Below are 17,534 nucleotides of genomic sequence, written 5' to 3'. Positions count from 1 at the left end.
CGGTGTGTGTGTGTGCTGAATTTGTCTGATATGTGAACAATGTGTGTGCTGCATGGGTCTGATTTGCAAGTGGTGTGTGCACTGCCTATTTCTCAGATGTGAGACGTATGCGTGCGCTGCCTGTGTCTAATGTGTGAGAGGTATGTGTGTACACCGCATGTATCTAATATGTGAGTGGTGTGTGTGCGCTGTATTCATCTGATATGTGGGCACTGTGTGTGCTGCACGTGTCTGATATGTGATTGGTGCGCGTGTGTCCGATATGTGACTTATGTCTGTAAGACTAAATAGAATGGGACCTGAACAGCAGCAGCTAGGGAATAATGAGCAATTCTAAAAGTGAGTACACTGTATATGAGAATTTCATTATTTTGCCACCAATGGAGCTCCAATGCCATATTATAACAACACAAAGCGGCTTAAGCATTATTGCGACCCCTTAAAGCAGAAAAAGATGACAATGCGTCCCTCAGACTAAAAATTGATGTGCACCCAGTATACAGTATATATTTCGATTATATAACATTTTTAATTATAGAGAATATACAATCTGATTTAGCCCTTTGTAAAATATGTTAATGTCTAAAAAAAATGATGTTGAAAAAGAGATTCTCATATTTTTCATAAAGAATTGTCAAAGCAGACCAAAAAACACAAATGTTTTTATTTCTACTAATAAATAACAAAGTAATTACTCTATTTCCAAAACTTATGTAATATATATTGGCTTATAAATAGAGACGACGAGATTAGGCAAAATTAAAATGCGCCTGTTCGTGCGTTTTACCCACAAAATTTGAATCGAGGAGAAGTTATTGTCTGCAAATTTAATGTTCCTTACTATGGTCAGGAGTCTCTCTAGATGTACTGGGCAGAGTGTATATCTCTCCCAAAAGGTTAAGCTGGGTGAGATATGGAAAGCCAGTTAGGACTGGTTAGAGCAGCAGCTTAGGTGTTGAGGCCTTTTTATTTATGGTAGTTCAGGCTGGGTTTTACTGGAGTGATGAGGAGGATTTAGTGGTGAGACTCATCACTCCCACTCCTGCTCCAGTACAGGTTTACTTGAGGATTAGCCAGCTCAGTTAAGAGAGGTCAACTCATTACAGACACAGAAAAGGCTGAAGGAAAAGCTTCGGTGTGTCACAGCCTCCGGACTGACATGATGTGTTCCTGAGGACAAAATGTACAGGGATTGAATGTGCTAAATGCCAAGTTGCTGGAAAGCTAAGCCCGCATACATCCCTGGTAGCGTGAGCCAGTTGTGTGGTCTGTTAGTTAACGACTAGTCAGGCAAGACTTAGTTGTTTTTGGTTTCTTTACCGTTTGTTACCTTTTTGGCTGAAAATACAGCCCCACACCTTCCTTATATGTACTGTGTCTGCCTATGTCACTGCCACAATGCCCTAGCGCATAACAACTCGCCTCCCCGCTCACTTCTCTGGCCCATCCAATAATCACCGTCACCTGTATGGTCCTCACCGCATCTTCAGATCACTGCATATTGCGCTGGGCTAGGAGTTCCGCCTTTGATGGGGCCTGAAGGTATCTGTGCATGTACAAACAAGGTTTCGGCCCGTTGTTCCCGCTGTGAATTTTCACAAGCTTGTGAGCTGAAGATGTAGAGAAAACCAGAAAAGTGACATGGAGGGACTAGAGAGGTGAGTAAAGGAATTTGTTTTTTCATTCTGATGGCCTTTAATGGTTAAAAATAATAGTGGCCAGTGACCACCATTTTCCTGAATACACACAGATGCAACTTACAAAAAAAAATCAGCATTTTGGCAATTTCGGAATCTAGTAAAATTCCACTTGAATTTATTCGCTCATCTCTGCTATTAGACAATACAATAAACATATAGGAATTAAAAGCCTTTTTATTAAAAATGTGATAAATTAGTTTGCAGTCTCTTTAGATATACGGTCTAAATTATACACCATATATACAATATATCTCAAACAATGGAATCAGTGTGGAGTAGCCATTAGAAAAGGAAGTGGAGCACAGACAAAACAGCTTACTGAAAGATTTCAATAAATACAATAAAAACTACAGTAGATAAGTTACAGTGCCAGCAGAATTGCAATGTACATAACACATGAAACAATAACTTATGAAAAACATTGGTTAAAGATAAGGTGTAAACGATCAAAAGAGTTAAAGGTAATAATCAACCAACATTTAAGTGGACTTAATATGGACAAATCGTCATTAGAACACGCAAAACAGAGGCTGGACGCCTCACGATTAGTGTTGAGCGATACCTTCTGATACTCAAAGGTATCAGTATCGGATGGTATCGGCTGATATCCAAAAAGTATCGGATATCGCCGATACCGATACCCGATACCAATGCAAGTCAATGGGACACAAGTATCGGAAGGTATCCAGGATGGTTCCCAGGGTCTGAAGGAGAGGAAACTCTCCTTCAGGCCCTGGGATCCATATTCATGTAAAAAATAAAGAATTAAAATATAAAATATGGATATACTCACCTCTCCGGCGGCCCCTGGACCTTACCGATGTAACCGGCAGCCTCCGTTCCTAAGAATGAGCGCGTGAAGGGCCTTCGATGACGTCGCGGCTTCTGATTGGTCGCGTGACCGCCCATGTGACCGCTCACGCGACCAATCACAAGCTGCGACGTCATCGCAGGTCCTTCACGCGCTCATTCTTAGGAACGGAGGCTGCCGGTTACAGCGGTAAGGTCCAGGGGCCGCCGGAGAGGTGAGTATATCCATATTTTTTATTTTAATTCTTTATTTTTTACATGACTATGGATCCGATTCCGATTTCCGATATCACAAAAGTATCGGAACTCGGTATCGGAATTCCGATACCGCAAGTATCGGCCGATACCCGATACTTGCGGTATCGGAATGCTCAACACTACTCACGATCAAAAACAGTCCAAAATTCATAGCAAAGTTATAAATTTTATTAATGAATACATTGTGCAGGAAATGTTACAACATCTGTGAAAAACATACAGAGGAAGTATTAAAAAAACGCTCAAGGGCAGGCAAGACCACAGTTGGGCCAGCAATACAAATAAGTCCAATCGCAGAGTAAGGATAGAAGTAAATCTCTAAAGAGTGAGACCACCCCATGAGAATACACCTACATACGAGAAGATATGCAACTTGTCTAGGGAGAGTAGATTAATCCGGCCCATAATGAGTAAAGACACAGCATGGAGATCAAATTAGTAGGGACCAAATCATCCTCTCTCCAGCTGAGAGGTAACAGTGCCAGACAATGCTAATGTGAATATTGTATTAGATTAAATTAAAATCTGCACTATTACCTGTAGGGGATGTTTCAGTGGTGGCCCAGGGAATCCGCCTGACCACCCCAACGCGCGTTTTGGATGCCCCCTGACGAAGGTGCCATCCGAAACGTGCGTTGGGGTGGTCAGGCGGATCCCCTGGGCCACCACTGAAACATCCCCTACAGGTAACAGTGCAGATTTTAATTTAATCTAATACAATATTCATATTAGCATTGTCTGGCACTGTTACCTCTCAGCTGGAGTGAGGATGATTTGGTCCCTACTAATTTGATCTCCATGCTGTGTCTTTACTCATTATGGGCCGGATTAATCTACTCTCCCTAGACACAATGATACATTGTGTGGGGGCCTCCCCATTGAGGTGCCCTGTAGTGTGGGTAAAGCGCAGTAAGCGCACTCCTCCTGTAACTGTTCAAATGTGTTACATTGTATTGTTTTTATTGTGTGTACATGTCCCTACTTAATTGTAAAGTGCTGCAGAATATGTTGGTGCTATATAAATAAAATTATTATTATGAAATGCACAGTCATTTTTCTTGCTGCAGCAATCTATGGTTTAGCAACAAAATTGAGCCATTTAGTAAATTTTTATTGCAATACAGAGTTCAGGATACAAAGGTATTTTTGGCAAGGGCTTACGCCATAGATGGGAAGGCTTGGCATCACTTTGGTTTGTCTAAAGATGCCTGAGAAGGAAAAGTTGGAGAAGCTGTGCCCTAATGCAAATAGTCTCGATTGAAAAACGTAATCTCTGTGTATACCTATGTTCTTTTCCAGTTTCCAGATGTGCTACAATAAAGCCTTCTGTGTGGTCAGATCTACTTTCAGTGCGCCCATCTTTTCCTCTCTGTAGATTAGTAATAGGACAAGGCGAGTTGAAAACAGAAGAATTACATAGAAGCTTTTTTTGTTCTTCGATCAATAATATTATTTGTACAGATGTATTTGCTACTTTAGATGTATCTTCGTTTGTATTGCATTTCCAGGGATTGTCTCATGAAGACAACAAATAACCAATAAACCTACAAAATCATAGGTAAATGACAGAATGGTGACAACTACTGGTGACCCCCTGTGAGAGCCAGAAAAGAAAGCCACTTTATTGGAGCTGCACCCCTATTGATCTGAGCAGTCATTGTATTACATGGAGGAACATTAACCCCTTCACCCCCCGGGCGATTTTTCATTTTGGTTTTTTCCTCCCCTTCTTCCAAGAGCCATAACTTTTTTTTTATTTTTATGCTAATGTACCTGCATGAGGGCTTGTTTTTTTGCAGGACGAGTTGTACTTTTGAATGACACCATTTATTTTACCCCATATTGCTCTGGAAAACAGGAAAAAATTCCAAGTGCGGTGAAATTGAAAAAAAAAAGTGCAATTTCACAATTTTTTTTTTTTAATGTACCGTGTTCACTATATGGTAAAACTGACCTGGCAATATGATTCTCCAGTTCAGTACGAGTACACAAATACCAAATCTGTATAGATTATTTTTTATTTAAATGCTGAAAAAAAATTCTGAAATTTGTAAGAAAAAAAGTTTTTGTGTTTGTCGCCATTTCCAGAGGCCAGTAGCGTTTCCATTTTTTGGGATTTTCCCCCCGGGGTGAGGGCTTATTTATTGCGCCGTGAGCAGACGTTTTTAATAATACCATTGTGGGGTACATATGATGGTTTGATTTATTTTTATTGCATTTTATTGCAATGTTACGGTGATTAAAAAAACATAATTCTGGCATTTTGATTTTTTTTTTCTCGTTACGCCATGTACTGATTAGATAAATTCACTTTGGATTGGGCATTTCTGAATGCAGCTCTACTAAATATGTGTATTTCTTTTATTGTTTTATTTTGAATGGGGCAAAAGGGGGGTGATTTGAGCTTGTGGGTTTTTTAAACTTTTTTTTTTTTTTTACACTTTTTACTGGCTTTACCAGCAGTCCCCATAGGAGACTTGAAGCTGAGATTTTCCAATCGCCTGTGCCACACATAGCAGGGCTTCAACATTGCTAAGTATAGCAAAAATCATGATTTCCTATGAACGCTGGCCCCACGATCACGAAACAGGGGCGGGATGGGACTTGTGACGCACTTCCAGAAGTTGCATGTTAAATGCCGCTGTCAGTGATTCACAGCAGCATTTAACTGGTTAACAGCTGTGGGTGGAGCTCAGATCCACCAGTGACTGTTAGAGGCACTTGATGGCTAATTAAATCAGCCATCAAGTGTGGGTTAAGATGCGGAGTTTATCGCCGGAGCCCCCATCAAATGCAGGGACATGGCCGTTGGCTAGGTCGTGAAGAGGTTAATAGGAAATGCCACCATGTAGTTCTACAGGGACAGCTGGCAAAATAAGGACTGAGATAGATCAGCTAACTGCTGCAGCAGCTATGTTTTGAAAGGACTTGTGTCAGATAAAAGCTTTAAAATGGAACCTGTCACATGAAAAAAATAAATTAACCTGCAGATATGGGGGTTAATCTGCAAGGTAATAGCGTTTGGAGCCTGTCCGGCACCAGCACTTACTGCCCCGTTGCCGGGAGGAAATTAACTTTATTCCTCTCGCTAATGTTCTGGTTTTAGTCACGGGGGTGGTGCAGGCATGGGTTCACTCACTGCTCTGTGACTGTTCTGGCTGCAACCGCTTTCCCGACAATGACTGACAGCCGGCCCTAATGTTGAGCTGCTGTAAGTCAGTTCCGGAGGCGCAGTGACAGCTGCCGCTCTCTATAAACAGAGCAGTGATTGAACCTGCGCCGCCCCTCTGACCGAATGCCAAACACTGCCGTGCGGAAAAAAATGTTTATTTCCTACGGGCAGCGGGTGTCTAAGGCTACTTTCACACTAGCGTCGGGCTCGGCCCGTCGCAGTACGTTGGGCCGAGGTCCCCGACGCTAGCGCTGTCTCCGCCGCACAACGGGGGCAGCGGATGCATTTTTCCAGCGCATCCGCTGCCCCATTGTGAGGTGCGGGGAAGTGCGGGAAGGTGGGGGCGGAGTTCCGGACGCGCATGCAAGGTCGGAAAAAGCGGACCGTCGGGAGCAAAAAACGTTACATGTAACGTTTTTTGGTCCCGACGGTCCGCCACAGCACGGTGCAACCGTCGCACGACGGTTGCGACGTGTGGCAATGCGTCGCAAATGCGTCGCTAATGTTAGTCAATGCTGAAAAAACGCATCCTGCAAGCACTTTTGCAGGATGCGATTTTTCGGCAAAACGACGCATTTGCGACGTATTGCAGTTAACGCTAGTGTGAAAGTAGCCTAAGTGCCGGCACTGGGCAGGTTCAGAATGCTATTAACCAGCTGTTTAACCCCATATATGCAGCTTAATAGCGATTTTTCACGACAGGTCCCCTTTAAGCAATGTCATATAATAATGTGTGTCAAATGTACATATCTAGCTGGACAAAACATCCTAATCATCACAATGTAACATTAAATGACAGTCATAATCCAGAATTAGACCTGAGACATACGATTTTTTATAAAGTATCCAACCAGCTTCTGAGGCCTTTGTTGATACTCTACCAGGACATCATGAGAACTGCTGATCTGGTCTCCATCCAAACGATTCAAGAGAGTGACGCAAACCACCGCAGCTAGAATGACATCACTCACTATTAGCAATAAAACACAGGCAATACATAGAGAATATACAGGAGTTTATTCACTCCATTCTTTTATCATCATTAGAAGCAAACAACAGAGCTGCCATTCCCATAATATTAACTTTTTATTTACAAAGAATCTGTCAGCAGGATTACACATCCCAAACTATTTATGTGCTCATGTAGCTCTTTTACAGACAAGTCCAGCAATATCTTTACCTAGACAATCTTTTCCTCTATTACTAAGAAAGCAGTGTTTGCATTTATAATCAAATGGCTATGGTAGATCTGAGGCCCCTGTCACTCCAGCTCTATTTCCCACCCAGTGTTGTCTCCTCCTGTCTCATTGTTGTCTCCTTTGCCTGAAGTTAAACAGCATAATGGCTGTAAGTCAAGCAGGAAGAAGCGATGCTGGGGGGGAGGGGAATAGATTTGGATTGACAGAGGCATCATAGCTACAGGCTCCTTTGTATGTCAATTTAAACACTTGACTTCTCAGGCACGTAGGAACTGGCCATGTAAATGTATTGCTGGACTTGTCTTTGAAAGCGCTACATGTGCATATAATAGTTTGCGGAGTGAAATCCTGCTGACAGATTCCCTTTAAGGCCGGCGTCACACTCGGCGTAAGACAATACGGTCCGTTTTTTACGTCCGTACTACGGCCGTAATACGGAGAAATGTTCCCAAAATAGTGATCCGTAGTCAGGGTGTGTCAGCGTATTTTGCGCATGGCATCCTCCGTATGTAATCCGTATGGCATCCGTACTGCGAGATTTTCGCGCAGGCTTGCAAAACCGACATCTAATGGATTTATGTGCTCAAATGTTCGGGAAAACATATATACAGTATATATATATATATATGTCATTGAGACACATATATATATATTCTGTATTTAGATTTCATTCAGCGCGATATCTGTGAACAGCCGGTAATTCAATTACCGGCTTTTCATTTCTCCTGCACAAACCCGACAGGATATGAGACATGGTTTTCATACAGTAAACCATCTCATATCCCCTTTTTTTGCATATTCCACACTACTAATGTTAGTAGTGTGTATGTGCAAAATTTCAGCGCTGTAGCTGCTGAAATAAAGGGTTAAATGGCGGAAAAAATTGGCGTGGGCTCCCGCGCAATTTTCTCCGCCAGAGTGGTAAAGCCAGTGACTGAGGGCAGATATTAATAGCCAGGAGAGGGTCCATGGTTATTGGCCCCCCGTGGCTAAAAACATCTGCCCCCAGCCACCCCAGAAATGGCACATCTGGAAGATGCGCCTATTCTGGCACTTGGCCACTCTCTTCCCACTCCCTGTAGTGGTGGGATATGGGGTAATGAAGGGTTAATGCCACCTTGCTATTGGAAGGTGACATTAAGCCAGATTAATAATGGAGAGGCGTCAATTATGACACCTATCCATTATTAATCCAATTGTATGAAATGGTTAATAAAACACACACACACATGATTAAAAAGTATTTTAATGAAATAAACACAGCGGTTGTTGTAATAATTTATTGTTCTCTCAATCCATCAGGAACACCCTCGCTTGGAAAAATAATAAACGCACAAGATACATACCTTCTGGTGAACCGTCTCGTCCCACGAAGTAATCCATCTGAAGGGGTTAACTAATATTACAGGAACAGCTGCGATAAACCACTCGCTCGTGTCTGTAATCCCCGGGTGCTGAAAGGAAAGCAGGATCTGTACTTACATTGAGTCGCGGTGATGCGCCCCTGCTGGATGTTCTCATGAACTGCAGCCTGGGAACTTTTTCACCCGCTCCAGGTCATATGAGGACATCCACCAGGGGGCGCATCACCGCGACTGAAGGAAATGTAGGTCAATGACCTACATTTCATTCATTCGCCGGGGATTACAGGCACGGAGCACAGCTGCATTATAGCAGGGCTCCTGCCTGTAATATTAGTTAACCCCTTCAGATGGATTACATCGTGGGACGAGACGGTTCACCAGAAGGTATGTATCTTGTGCGTTTATTATTTTTCCAAGCGAGGGTGTTCCTGATGGATTGAGAGAACAATAAATTATTACAACAACCGCTGTGTTTATTTCATTAAAATACTTTTTAATCATGTGTGTGTGTGTTTTATTAACCATTTCATACAATTGGATTAATAATGGATAGGTGTCATAATTGACGCCTCTCCATTATTAATCTGGCTTAATGTCACCTTCCAATAGCAAGGTGGCATTAACCCTTCATTACCCCATATCCCACCGCTACAGGGAGTGGGAAGAGAGTGGCCAAGTGCCAGAATAGGCGCATCTTCCAGATGTGCCTTTTCTGGGGTGGCTGGGGGCAGATGTTTTTAGCCACGGGGGGCCAATAACCATGGACCCTCTCCTGGCTATTAATATCTGCCCTCAGTCACTGGCTTTACCACTCTGGCGGAGAAAATTGCGCGGGAGCCCACGCCAATTTTTTCCGCCATTTAACCCTTTATTTCAGCAGCTACAGCGCTGAAATTTTGCACATACACACTACTAACATTAGTAGTGTGGAATATGCAAAAAAAAAGGGGATATGAGATGGTTTACTGTATGTAATCATGTCTCATATCCTGTCGGGTTTGTGCAGGAGAAATGAAAAGCCGGCAATTGAATTACCGACTTTTCACTAACACCGCTGCGTATTTCTCGCAAGTCACACTGCAGGTCCGTGTGGAATCCGTATTTTTCTCGCCCCCATAGACTTTCATTAGCGATTTTTTTGCGCAATACGCTGACAAACGCAGCATGCTGCGATTTTGTACGGCCGTAGAAAGCCGTATAATACTGAACCGTAATATACGGCTAATAGGAGCAGCCCCATTGAGAATAATTGTGCCGTATGTAATGCGAGTTTTACGGACGTAGTTTCTGCGCTCTTACGTCCGTAAAACTCGCCAGTGTGACGCCGGCCTTAGGGTATGTGCACACACTGCGGATTTTGCTGCGGATCCGCAGCGGATTTGACGCTGCGGATCCGCAGCAGTTTTCCCTAAGTTTACAGTACCATGTAAACCTATGGGAAAAAAAACCCGCTGTGCACATGCTGGGGAAAAATCCGCGCGGAAACGCAGCAGATTATTTTCCGCAGCATGTCACTTCTTTCTGCGGATTCCGCAGCGGTTTTCAACCTGCACCAATAGGAAAGTGCAGTTGAAAACCCACAGAGGAATCCGCAGAAGAAACCGCGTGAAAATCCACAGTGAAAACCGCAGTGGTTTTGCACTGCGGATTTTCCAAATCCGCTGCGGAAAAATCTGCAGCAGAATCCGCAGCGTGTGCACATACCCTAAAGCAGGTCTCTTATCAGGCTATGCTTCCCTCATTAGGGCAGTACTGTATGATCACAAATTTGTCCTATAGGAGTGATCAGAGAGCACACCAGATAACTAGTGTATGAATCCTGTGTACTCCCATTGACTCTCCACGCCATGTATTCCTTGATCAATTCTATTAGCCAAAAAGCACAATTCTTTCTCAGCCATGGTGGCGGATAGAAGGGTAGACCTCTCCTAATCCATTCTGTCTATACATAGGGTGGCATAGTGCTATGATTGATCCAAGTTAAGTTGTATGACAGTTGTAATTTTAGGTACAAACTTATATACTATTTATACTGCAGGAATAAAGTGTAGAGGAATGTACGAGAATGTTATTCCAACATTTTTTTCCAAAATATGTAACCTTAAGCCATGTTGGTGGTACACATCTAGCAAATACGAGTGCATGTTTAGTATGTATGTTGCATAAATCTCCCAGTTTTATGCCGTATACCACTGAAGACCGTAATTGGCTTCAGTAGTCATATGGGGAACATGGAACATCAAAGTTGCAGCCAGGTAAACAGAAGACTGGTGCAGAGTATCAGAAACATGGTGCTGCAACGGCGGGGATGAGTGAGAATAAGCTGGTTAGTTATTTTAGCAGTTTGGGTGGTGCATTTTTTATTAGCTTGGAAAATCTCTTTGACTCCTTCCTGTGAGCATTTCGCTGAGCTGGATCTCCTCCATAATGGGCAGGCAGGCAGGCTAACAGCACATATTTGACTTGACTTCGAACGCTGCTGTTTAACCACTAAGGCTACTTTCACACTTCCGTCTTTTGTCCTCCGTCGCAATCCGTCGTTATGGGCAAAAAACGGATCCTGCAAATGTGCTTGCAGGATGCATTTTTTGCCCATAGACTTGTATTAGCGACGGATCGTGACGGATGGGCACACGTCGCATCCGTCGTGCGACGGATCCGTCATGTTTTGGCAGACGCGACGCACAAAAAAAGCTCAATGTAACGTTTTTTTGTGCGACGTGTCCTCCATTTCCGACCGCGCATGCGTAGCTGGAACTCCGCCCCCTCCTCCCCGCTCATCACAATGAGCAGCAGATGCGTTGTAAAACTGCATCCACTGCCTACGTTGTGCTAAACGGTTTGCAATGTCCCCGTACCGACAGAAGTGTGAAAGTAGCCTCCAAGGGAGTCTCTCAATTCATACTTCTGAAACCACAGTCAGCATGAATCAAAGCCTGAATGTATGATTTCAGCCATGTATGTTTTTCTCTAAAATGCCTAGCAATATTCAATTTTTACTATATATTTCAATTTATACTATACACTGCATTAGAATTTCACCTGACTTGGAATTTTTTTCAAATTTTTTAGTACTTTATGTGGTTGTCACAATTTCTCCACTCTAGTTAAGGGGCTTGCTGAGCTGGCAATATTTTGATAGACAGCCCAATTTGAGACTAGGAGGTGCTCAGCTTCCTTCAGGTGTTCCCTATTCTAAGTGGTTAACTAGCTAGTTAGCTAAGCGGTCAATTCCAGACTTCTGCCAACTGTAGCATTTGCTCAGTGTTGCATGTTTGCCTTGTATTCCTGTACTCTGTTTGTTAATCTATTGCTGTCTGACCTTTCACCTCATTCTGACCATCCATTTGCCTAGCCCCTTAGCTCTGCAATCTTCTTGGTATTCTTACCTTGGACTTTGTTATGTCTAGATCTTGGCCTTTCCCCTTTAGCTCACGAGACGCCCTCTTGGTATCTGACCCTGGAACATTTGACTATCCTTCTTTAAGGCTTTTCCGTGAGCAGTGACTAGCGTCACAATGGTAAACTGAATGGGGTTATTCCAGACTACAACTTGTCCCACAAAACAAGCCGCATACAGCTATGTCAACAGGGGAGAAAAAAAAAAAAGCGCAAAAATGAAAATTGTCTTGTAGGTTTTCTTTTCATTCTACCATAAGTACTTGCAAAATTGTGAATAGAGCTTTCTAGTAAGACTTTATAAATCTGCAATTTTTTAGCGTGGTTATTTCCACTTGGTGATTAAAATTAATTTGCTTGATAAATTTGTAGATTGTGAGCCCTCGTGGGCAGGGTCCTTTCTCCTCCTGTACCAGTCGTGACTTGTATGGTTTAAGATTACTGTGCTTGTTTTTTTATGTATACCCCTCCTCACATGTAAAGCTCCATAGGATAAATGGGGCTATAATAACTAATAATAATAAATACATTAACCTTACCTCTCAGACCACTGACATTGCACATTGCGGCAAACACTGATGACTCCATCTCAATGTTTCTTATTCCAGCCTCATATGCAGCTTTCAAGTACTGTATTTTCTCCTCTTCTGTGTAGGAACAGATTGCTCCATCAAGACGTGCTTGACCTTTTATTTGAAAATATAACAAAAATAAAGTTTAGATACTGATCTCCTACTATTAAGTCGAGATGTTCTGTATCTAAACTTGGCACAAAAGTAAAAAAAAAAACAGATACTAGTGGCAATGTACAAATTGATCATCAGTTTCATTTTCTAAATAATAATTAGATAATAAATGAAATGTTATTTTTTATTTTTATTATTCGTTTTTTTCTCCCCTCCTTCCCAGAGCCATAACTTTTTCATTTTTCCATCAATATGGCCATGGAAGGGCTTATTTTTTGGAACAAGCTGTACTTTTGAACTCCATCATTGGTTTTAGCATGTCATGTACTAGAAAACAGGAAAAAAATTCCAAGTGCGGTGAAATTGCAAAAAAAGTGCAAGCCCACACGTGTTTTTTGATTGGCTTTTTTTCTAGGTTCACTAAATGCTAAAACTGACCAGCCATTATTCTCCAGGTCATTACGAGTTTATAGACACCAAACATGTCTAGGTTATTTTTTATCTAAGTGGTGACAAAAATTCCAAACTGTGCTAAAAAAAAAATTTGCGCCATTTTCCGATATCCATAGCGTCTCCTTTTTTCGTGATCTGGGGTCAGGTGAGGGCTTATTTTTTACGCACCAAGCTGATGTTTTTAAATACACCATTTTGGTGCAGATACGTTCCTTTGATCGCCAGTTATTGCATTTTAATTCAACGTCACGGCGACCAAAAAAACGTAATTCTGGCTTTTTGAATTTTTTTTAGCAATTTAGCGATCAGGTTAAGTCCTTTTTTTTTCATTTACAGATTGGGCAATTCTGAAAGCGGCGATACCAAATATGTGTATATTTGATTTTTTTTATTGTTTTATTTTGAATGGGGCGAAAGAGGGGTGATTTAAACTTTTATATATTTTTTATTTTTTTCATATTTTTTTAAATATTTTTTTTTACTTTTGCCATGCTTCAATAGTCTTCATGGGAGGCTAGAATCTGGCATAGGCTGATCGGCTCTGCTACATAGGAGCGATGCTCAGATCGCTCCTATGTAGTAGAATTACTGCATTGCTATGAGCGCCGACCACAGGGTGGCGCTCATAGCAATCCGGCATCAACAACAATAAAGGTCTCAAGGAGACCTCTGGTTGTTATGCCGACGCATCGCTGACCCCCAATTATGTGACGGGGGTCAGCGATGCGCTTACTTCCGGCCCGATGGCTGGAAGCGGTAGTTATATGCCGCTGTCAGCGTTTGACAGCGGCATTTAACTAGTTAATAGTGGCGGGTGAATCGCGATTCCACCCCCCGCTATTGCGGGCATGTGTCAGCTGTTCAAAACAGCTGACATGTCCGGGCTTTGATGCGGGCTCACCGCCAGAGCCCGCATCAAAACAGGGGATCTGACCTCGGATGTACTATCCCGTCCGAGGTCAGAAAGGGGTTAATCCCTACGTCAGGTGCACAGTGGTCTCAAGAACTGAGCCTGTACCGCATATGACATACCCGGCTCCTACCTCTAACAGTAGTAACCATCACTAGCAGCAGTTAAATTGTTCTGAAATCTATGTGAGCCCGTTCAGGGGCCCATCAGACTCATTGTGGAACAAACATGATGAATTACTACTGCAACCAGGGGTCTTATCAAGGCCTCCATTTCAAGCCCCTTAGCAGTATACAATAAAAGCAGCTAAACTATCACAGGTTCAAGTCCCCTAGGAGGCCAGAAAAAATGTCAAAAATAGTCAAAAATTAAAAATGCCAAAAAAGTTTGAATTCTTCCTTCTCCTTTACTTAAAAAGGGTCTTCTAGCAGACAGTACAAACTAAGCACATTGCAATGCAGGGGTACAGCCCTATCAAAATCGAAAGTCGAAGAACCGAAGTTTACTCAGCTATGCTAATTAGGATGTTTGGTGTTCACTTGGGGTAGCTAAACAGCTCAGATTATTAACCAGTTACCAAAAGGAAAATAAACCCTAACTAAAGACCATAAAATGTAACTTTGAATAAGACTAATAAAAGGAAAAAAATGATTAAAAACCGTATAGTCAGTATATGTCTGTATGTGTCTGTGGACACAAATATACTGCTTATTATTCCACTATAGTCATAATTGTGGTCAATGTCCCAATAAACAATGCTTCTTTTACGTGTAAGAATAAATTGTTGCGGCCGCTAACTATGTTAACGTATTTGGGAGTAACCCATAGACACACAGACTAGCCACTAAGATGTGCTCCTAAACCTCCCCAACATGTTTCACCAGATAAAACTGCGGTAAACTGTCTGATCTCAGCACTGCACAGTGAGACTTTCTGACTGTGCTAGCGGGGACTTCAGAGGTCACCGCAGTTCAGACCATTACCTGTGGTAACCTCATTGACATCACCCCTACTCACTGATGCTGCACTCGCAACAGTGGTATCAACCTCACAGATACGAACCCCACTTGCCACCGATACAGGGCAAGTGGGAAGAGCCGGGCAAAGCACCTTTTCTGGGCACACTATGGACTGCTAATTTTAAGCTGGGGGGCCAATATCAATGGCCTCTTACCAGCCTGAGAATACCAGCTGTCTGCTTTAGCAAGAATGGTTGTCAAAAATGGGGGGGGGACCCCCACGTCGTTTTTTTAAATAATTTATTTAAATAACTAAAAAAAAAACAGCGTGGGGACCTCTTTCTTGATAAATAGTCTTGCTAACGCTGACAGCTGAGGGTTGCAGCCCCCAGCTGTTAGTTTTGCCTGGCTGGTTATCAAAAATACAGGGAAACCCATGCCATTTTTTAAAATTATTTATTTCTTTACAGCGCAGGAATCGGCTGATAAATACTCCCATCAGCTGCTCCTGCTCTCGCTGTTATTAGCGGCAGCAGGCGTAAGCTGATGGGAGCAGTTGTCCCATCAGCCGACACCAGTGACCGTAGGTAAATTTTATACGTCTGATCACAGCTGAGGGCTCATGCTGTCACTTGACAGTGTGGGAACCACAGCTGTCTGACCGGCGGTAATAAGTTTACCACTGATTAGAAGCACTGTTTGCCGTGCTGTCATGCACATGACAGCATGGCAAACACTGGATGTTCTGGCCCACCATTCAAGTGAATGGGATCAGAGTACTGTTCTGGTACCTAAAAACAAGCGTTTTTTTAACTGTTCGGCTGAACACGAACATCCAGGGGTCTGTCCATCTCTAATCCTGTGTCTAGTTTGTGACTGGTATGTGTGTGTGTGTCATGTGTCTAGTGTGTGACTGGTGTGTATGTATACTGTTACTGGTAAGTATGTGTCATATGTCTAGTATGGATGTATCCTGTGTCTAGAGTGTGACTGGTTTGTATGTATCCTCTGTCTAGTGTGTGACTGGTGTGTATGTATCCTGTGTCTAGTGTGTGACTGGTGTGTATGTATCCTGTGTCTAGTGTGTGACTGGTGTGAATGTGTCATGTATCTAGTATGTCTTTGTGTCATGTGTCTAGTAAGTGTTAGGGTATGTGCACACGTTGCGGATTTCTTGCAGAAATTTCCTGAAGAAAACCGGAAATTTTCTGCAAGAAATCCGCATTTTTTTTTTTTGCGTTTTTTTTCCGTTTTTTTCGCGTTTTTTTAGCATTCTGCAAGCGTAATTAGCTTGCAGAATGCTAAAGTTTTCCAAGCGATCTGTAGCATCGCTTGGAAAACTGACTGACAGGTTGGTCACACTTGTCAAACATAGCGTTTGACAAGTGTGACCAACTTTTTACTATAGGTGCAGCTTATGCAGCATCTGTAGTAAAAGATAGAATGTTTAAAAATAATAAAAAAAATAAAAAAAATGCTTATACTCACCCAGACATCTCCTCACCGGCGTCCGTTCCTCTTCCTATAGCTGGCGTGTGCGCACAGGACCTTCCGTGACGTCACGGTCACGTGAGCGGTCACATGACCGCTCACGACCAATCACAGGACAGTGACGTCATCGGCAGGTCTTTCACCGCTACAGGAACCGAAGCGACAGCATGCAGTGGAGGCAGGAAGACATCGAGGGTGAGTATAGGACTATTTTTTATTTTAATTCTTATTTTTTGACCAATTATATGGTGCCCAGTCCGTGGAGGAGAGTCTCCTCTCCTCCACCCTGGGTACCAACCGCACATAATCTGCTTACTTCCCGCATCGTGGGCACAGCCCCGTGCGGGAAGTAAGCAGATCAATGCACTCCTAGGTGTGCGGAATCCCTGCAATTCCGCATTTTAATGAACATGTTGCTTTTTTTTCCGCGATGCGATTTTTTCGCGGAAAAAAAGGCTACATTTGCACAAAAAATGCGGAATACACTTAAAATAATAGGAGGCATATGTAAGCGTTTTTTTCGCGTTTTTATCACGTTTTTATAGCGAAAAAACGCGAAAAAAACGCGAAAAATAGTTAACGTGTGCACATGGCCTAAGTGGCACATGTCTAATTAGGACAATTTTCTGTGCTTACACAATATCATCATTGTCCTTGTCAGCACTTGCCTTGTTTACACAAAATTATCTGCTACAGATAAGGATGTTTTTAAATCAAGCGTAAAAATCATTGCACCCAACAAAGGAGTGTTTTGATGATTTGTCAGGTGATTGGACAGTGCAAGCGGCAGGCTCCAGTGCCAAGGATGGTATGCGAGAAGGACCTTCCATGACGTCACGGTCATGTGACTGCGACGTCATCACAGGTCCTGCGCGCATCCAACCCTGGGCCAGGAAGCTGCCGCGTGCACCGCACACAGGTGACAGGACTACAAGGGCTTTTTTAACCTATTACATATGTGTCTGGGCAATTACCTACGTGGCTGAGCAATATACTATGTGGGCTGTGCAATATACTATGTGACTGGGCAATATACTACGTGGCTGGGCAATATACTACGTAGCTGGGCAATATACTACGTGGCTGGGCAATATACTACGTGACTGGGCAATATACTACGTGGCTGGGCAATA

At 42.8% G+C, this 17,534-nt stretch overlaps 1 protein-coding gene across 7 annotated transcripts in view; it reads right to left on the bottom strand.

The window, feature by feature from the left end:
• Nucleotides 1-17,534, bottom strand: part of UPP1 (uridine phosphorylase 1) — a 218,443-nt gene that overhangs the window by 115,308 nt on the left and 85,601 nt on the right. For 2 of the 7 annotated variants that reach the window (XR_013216890.1, XM_077269406.1), the window contains exons 7-8: nt 12,442-12,588; nt 6,822-6,892 (exon numbers count right to left, since the gene is read on the bottom strand). Coding sequence is in view for 6 of the 7 variants with exons in the window: in XM_077269406.1 (XP_077125521.1) it covers nt 6,822-6,892; nt 12,442-12,588 (218 nt within the window). In the remaining variant the exon portion in view is untranslated. Of the gene's footprint in view, nt 1-3,377; nt 4,138-5,190; nt 6,893-12,441; nt 12,589-17,534 lie in introns of those variants that run through there. The other 5 variants (XM_077269411.1, XM_077269408.1, XM_077269407.1 and 2 more) reach the window with 4 other exon arrangements.

Source organism: Ranitomeya variabilis, chromosome 6 (assembly GCF_051348905.1).
Source record: "Ranitomeya variabilis isolate aRanVar5 chromosome 6, aRanVar5.hap1, whole genome shotgun sequence".
NCBI lineage: Eukaryota > Metazoa > Chordata > Amphibia > Anura > Dendrobatidae > Ranitomeya > Ranitomeya variabilis.
This window is presented reverse-complemented; position numbering and strand designations above follow the sequence as displayed.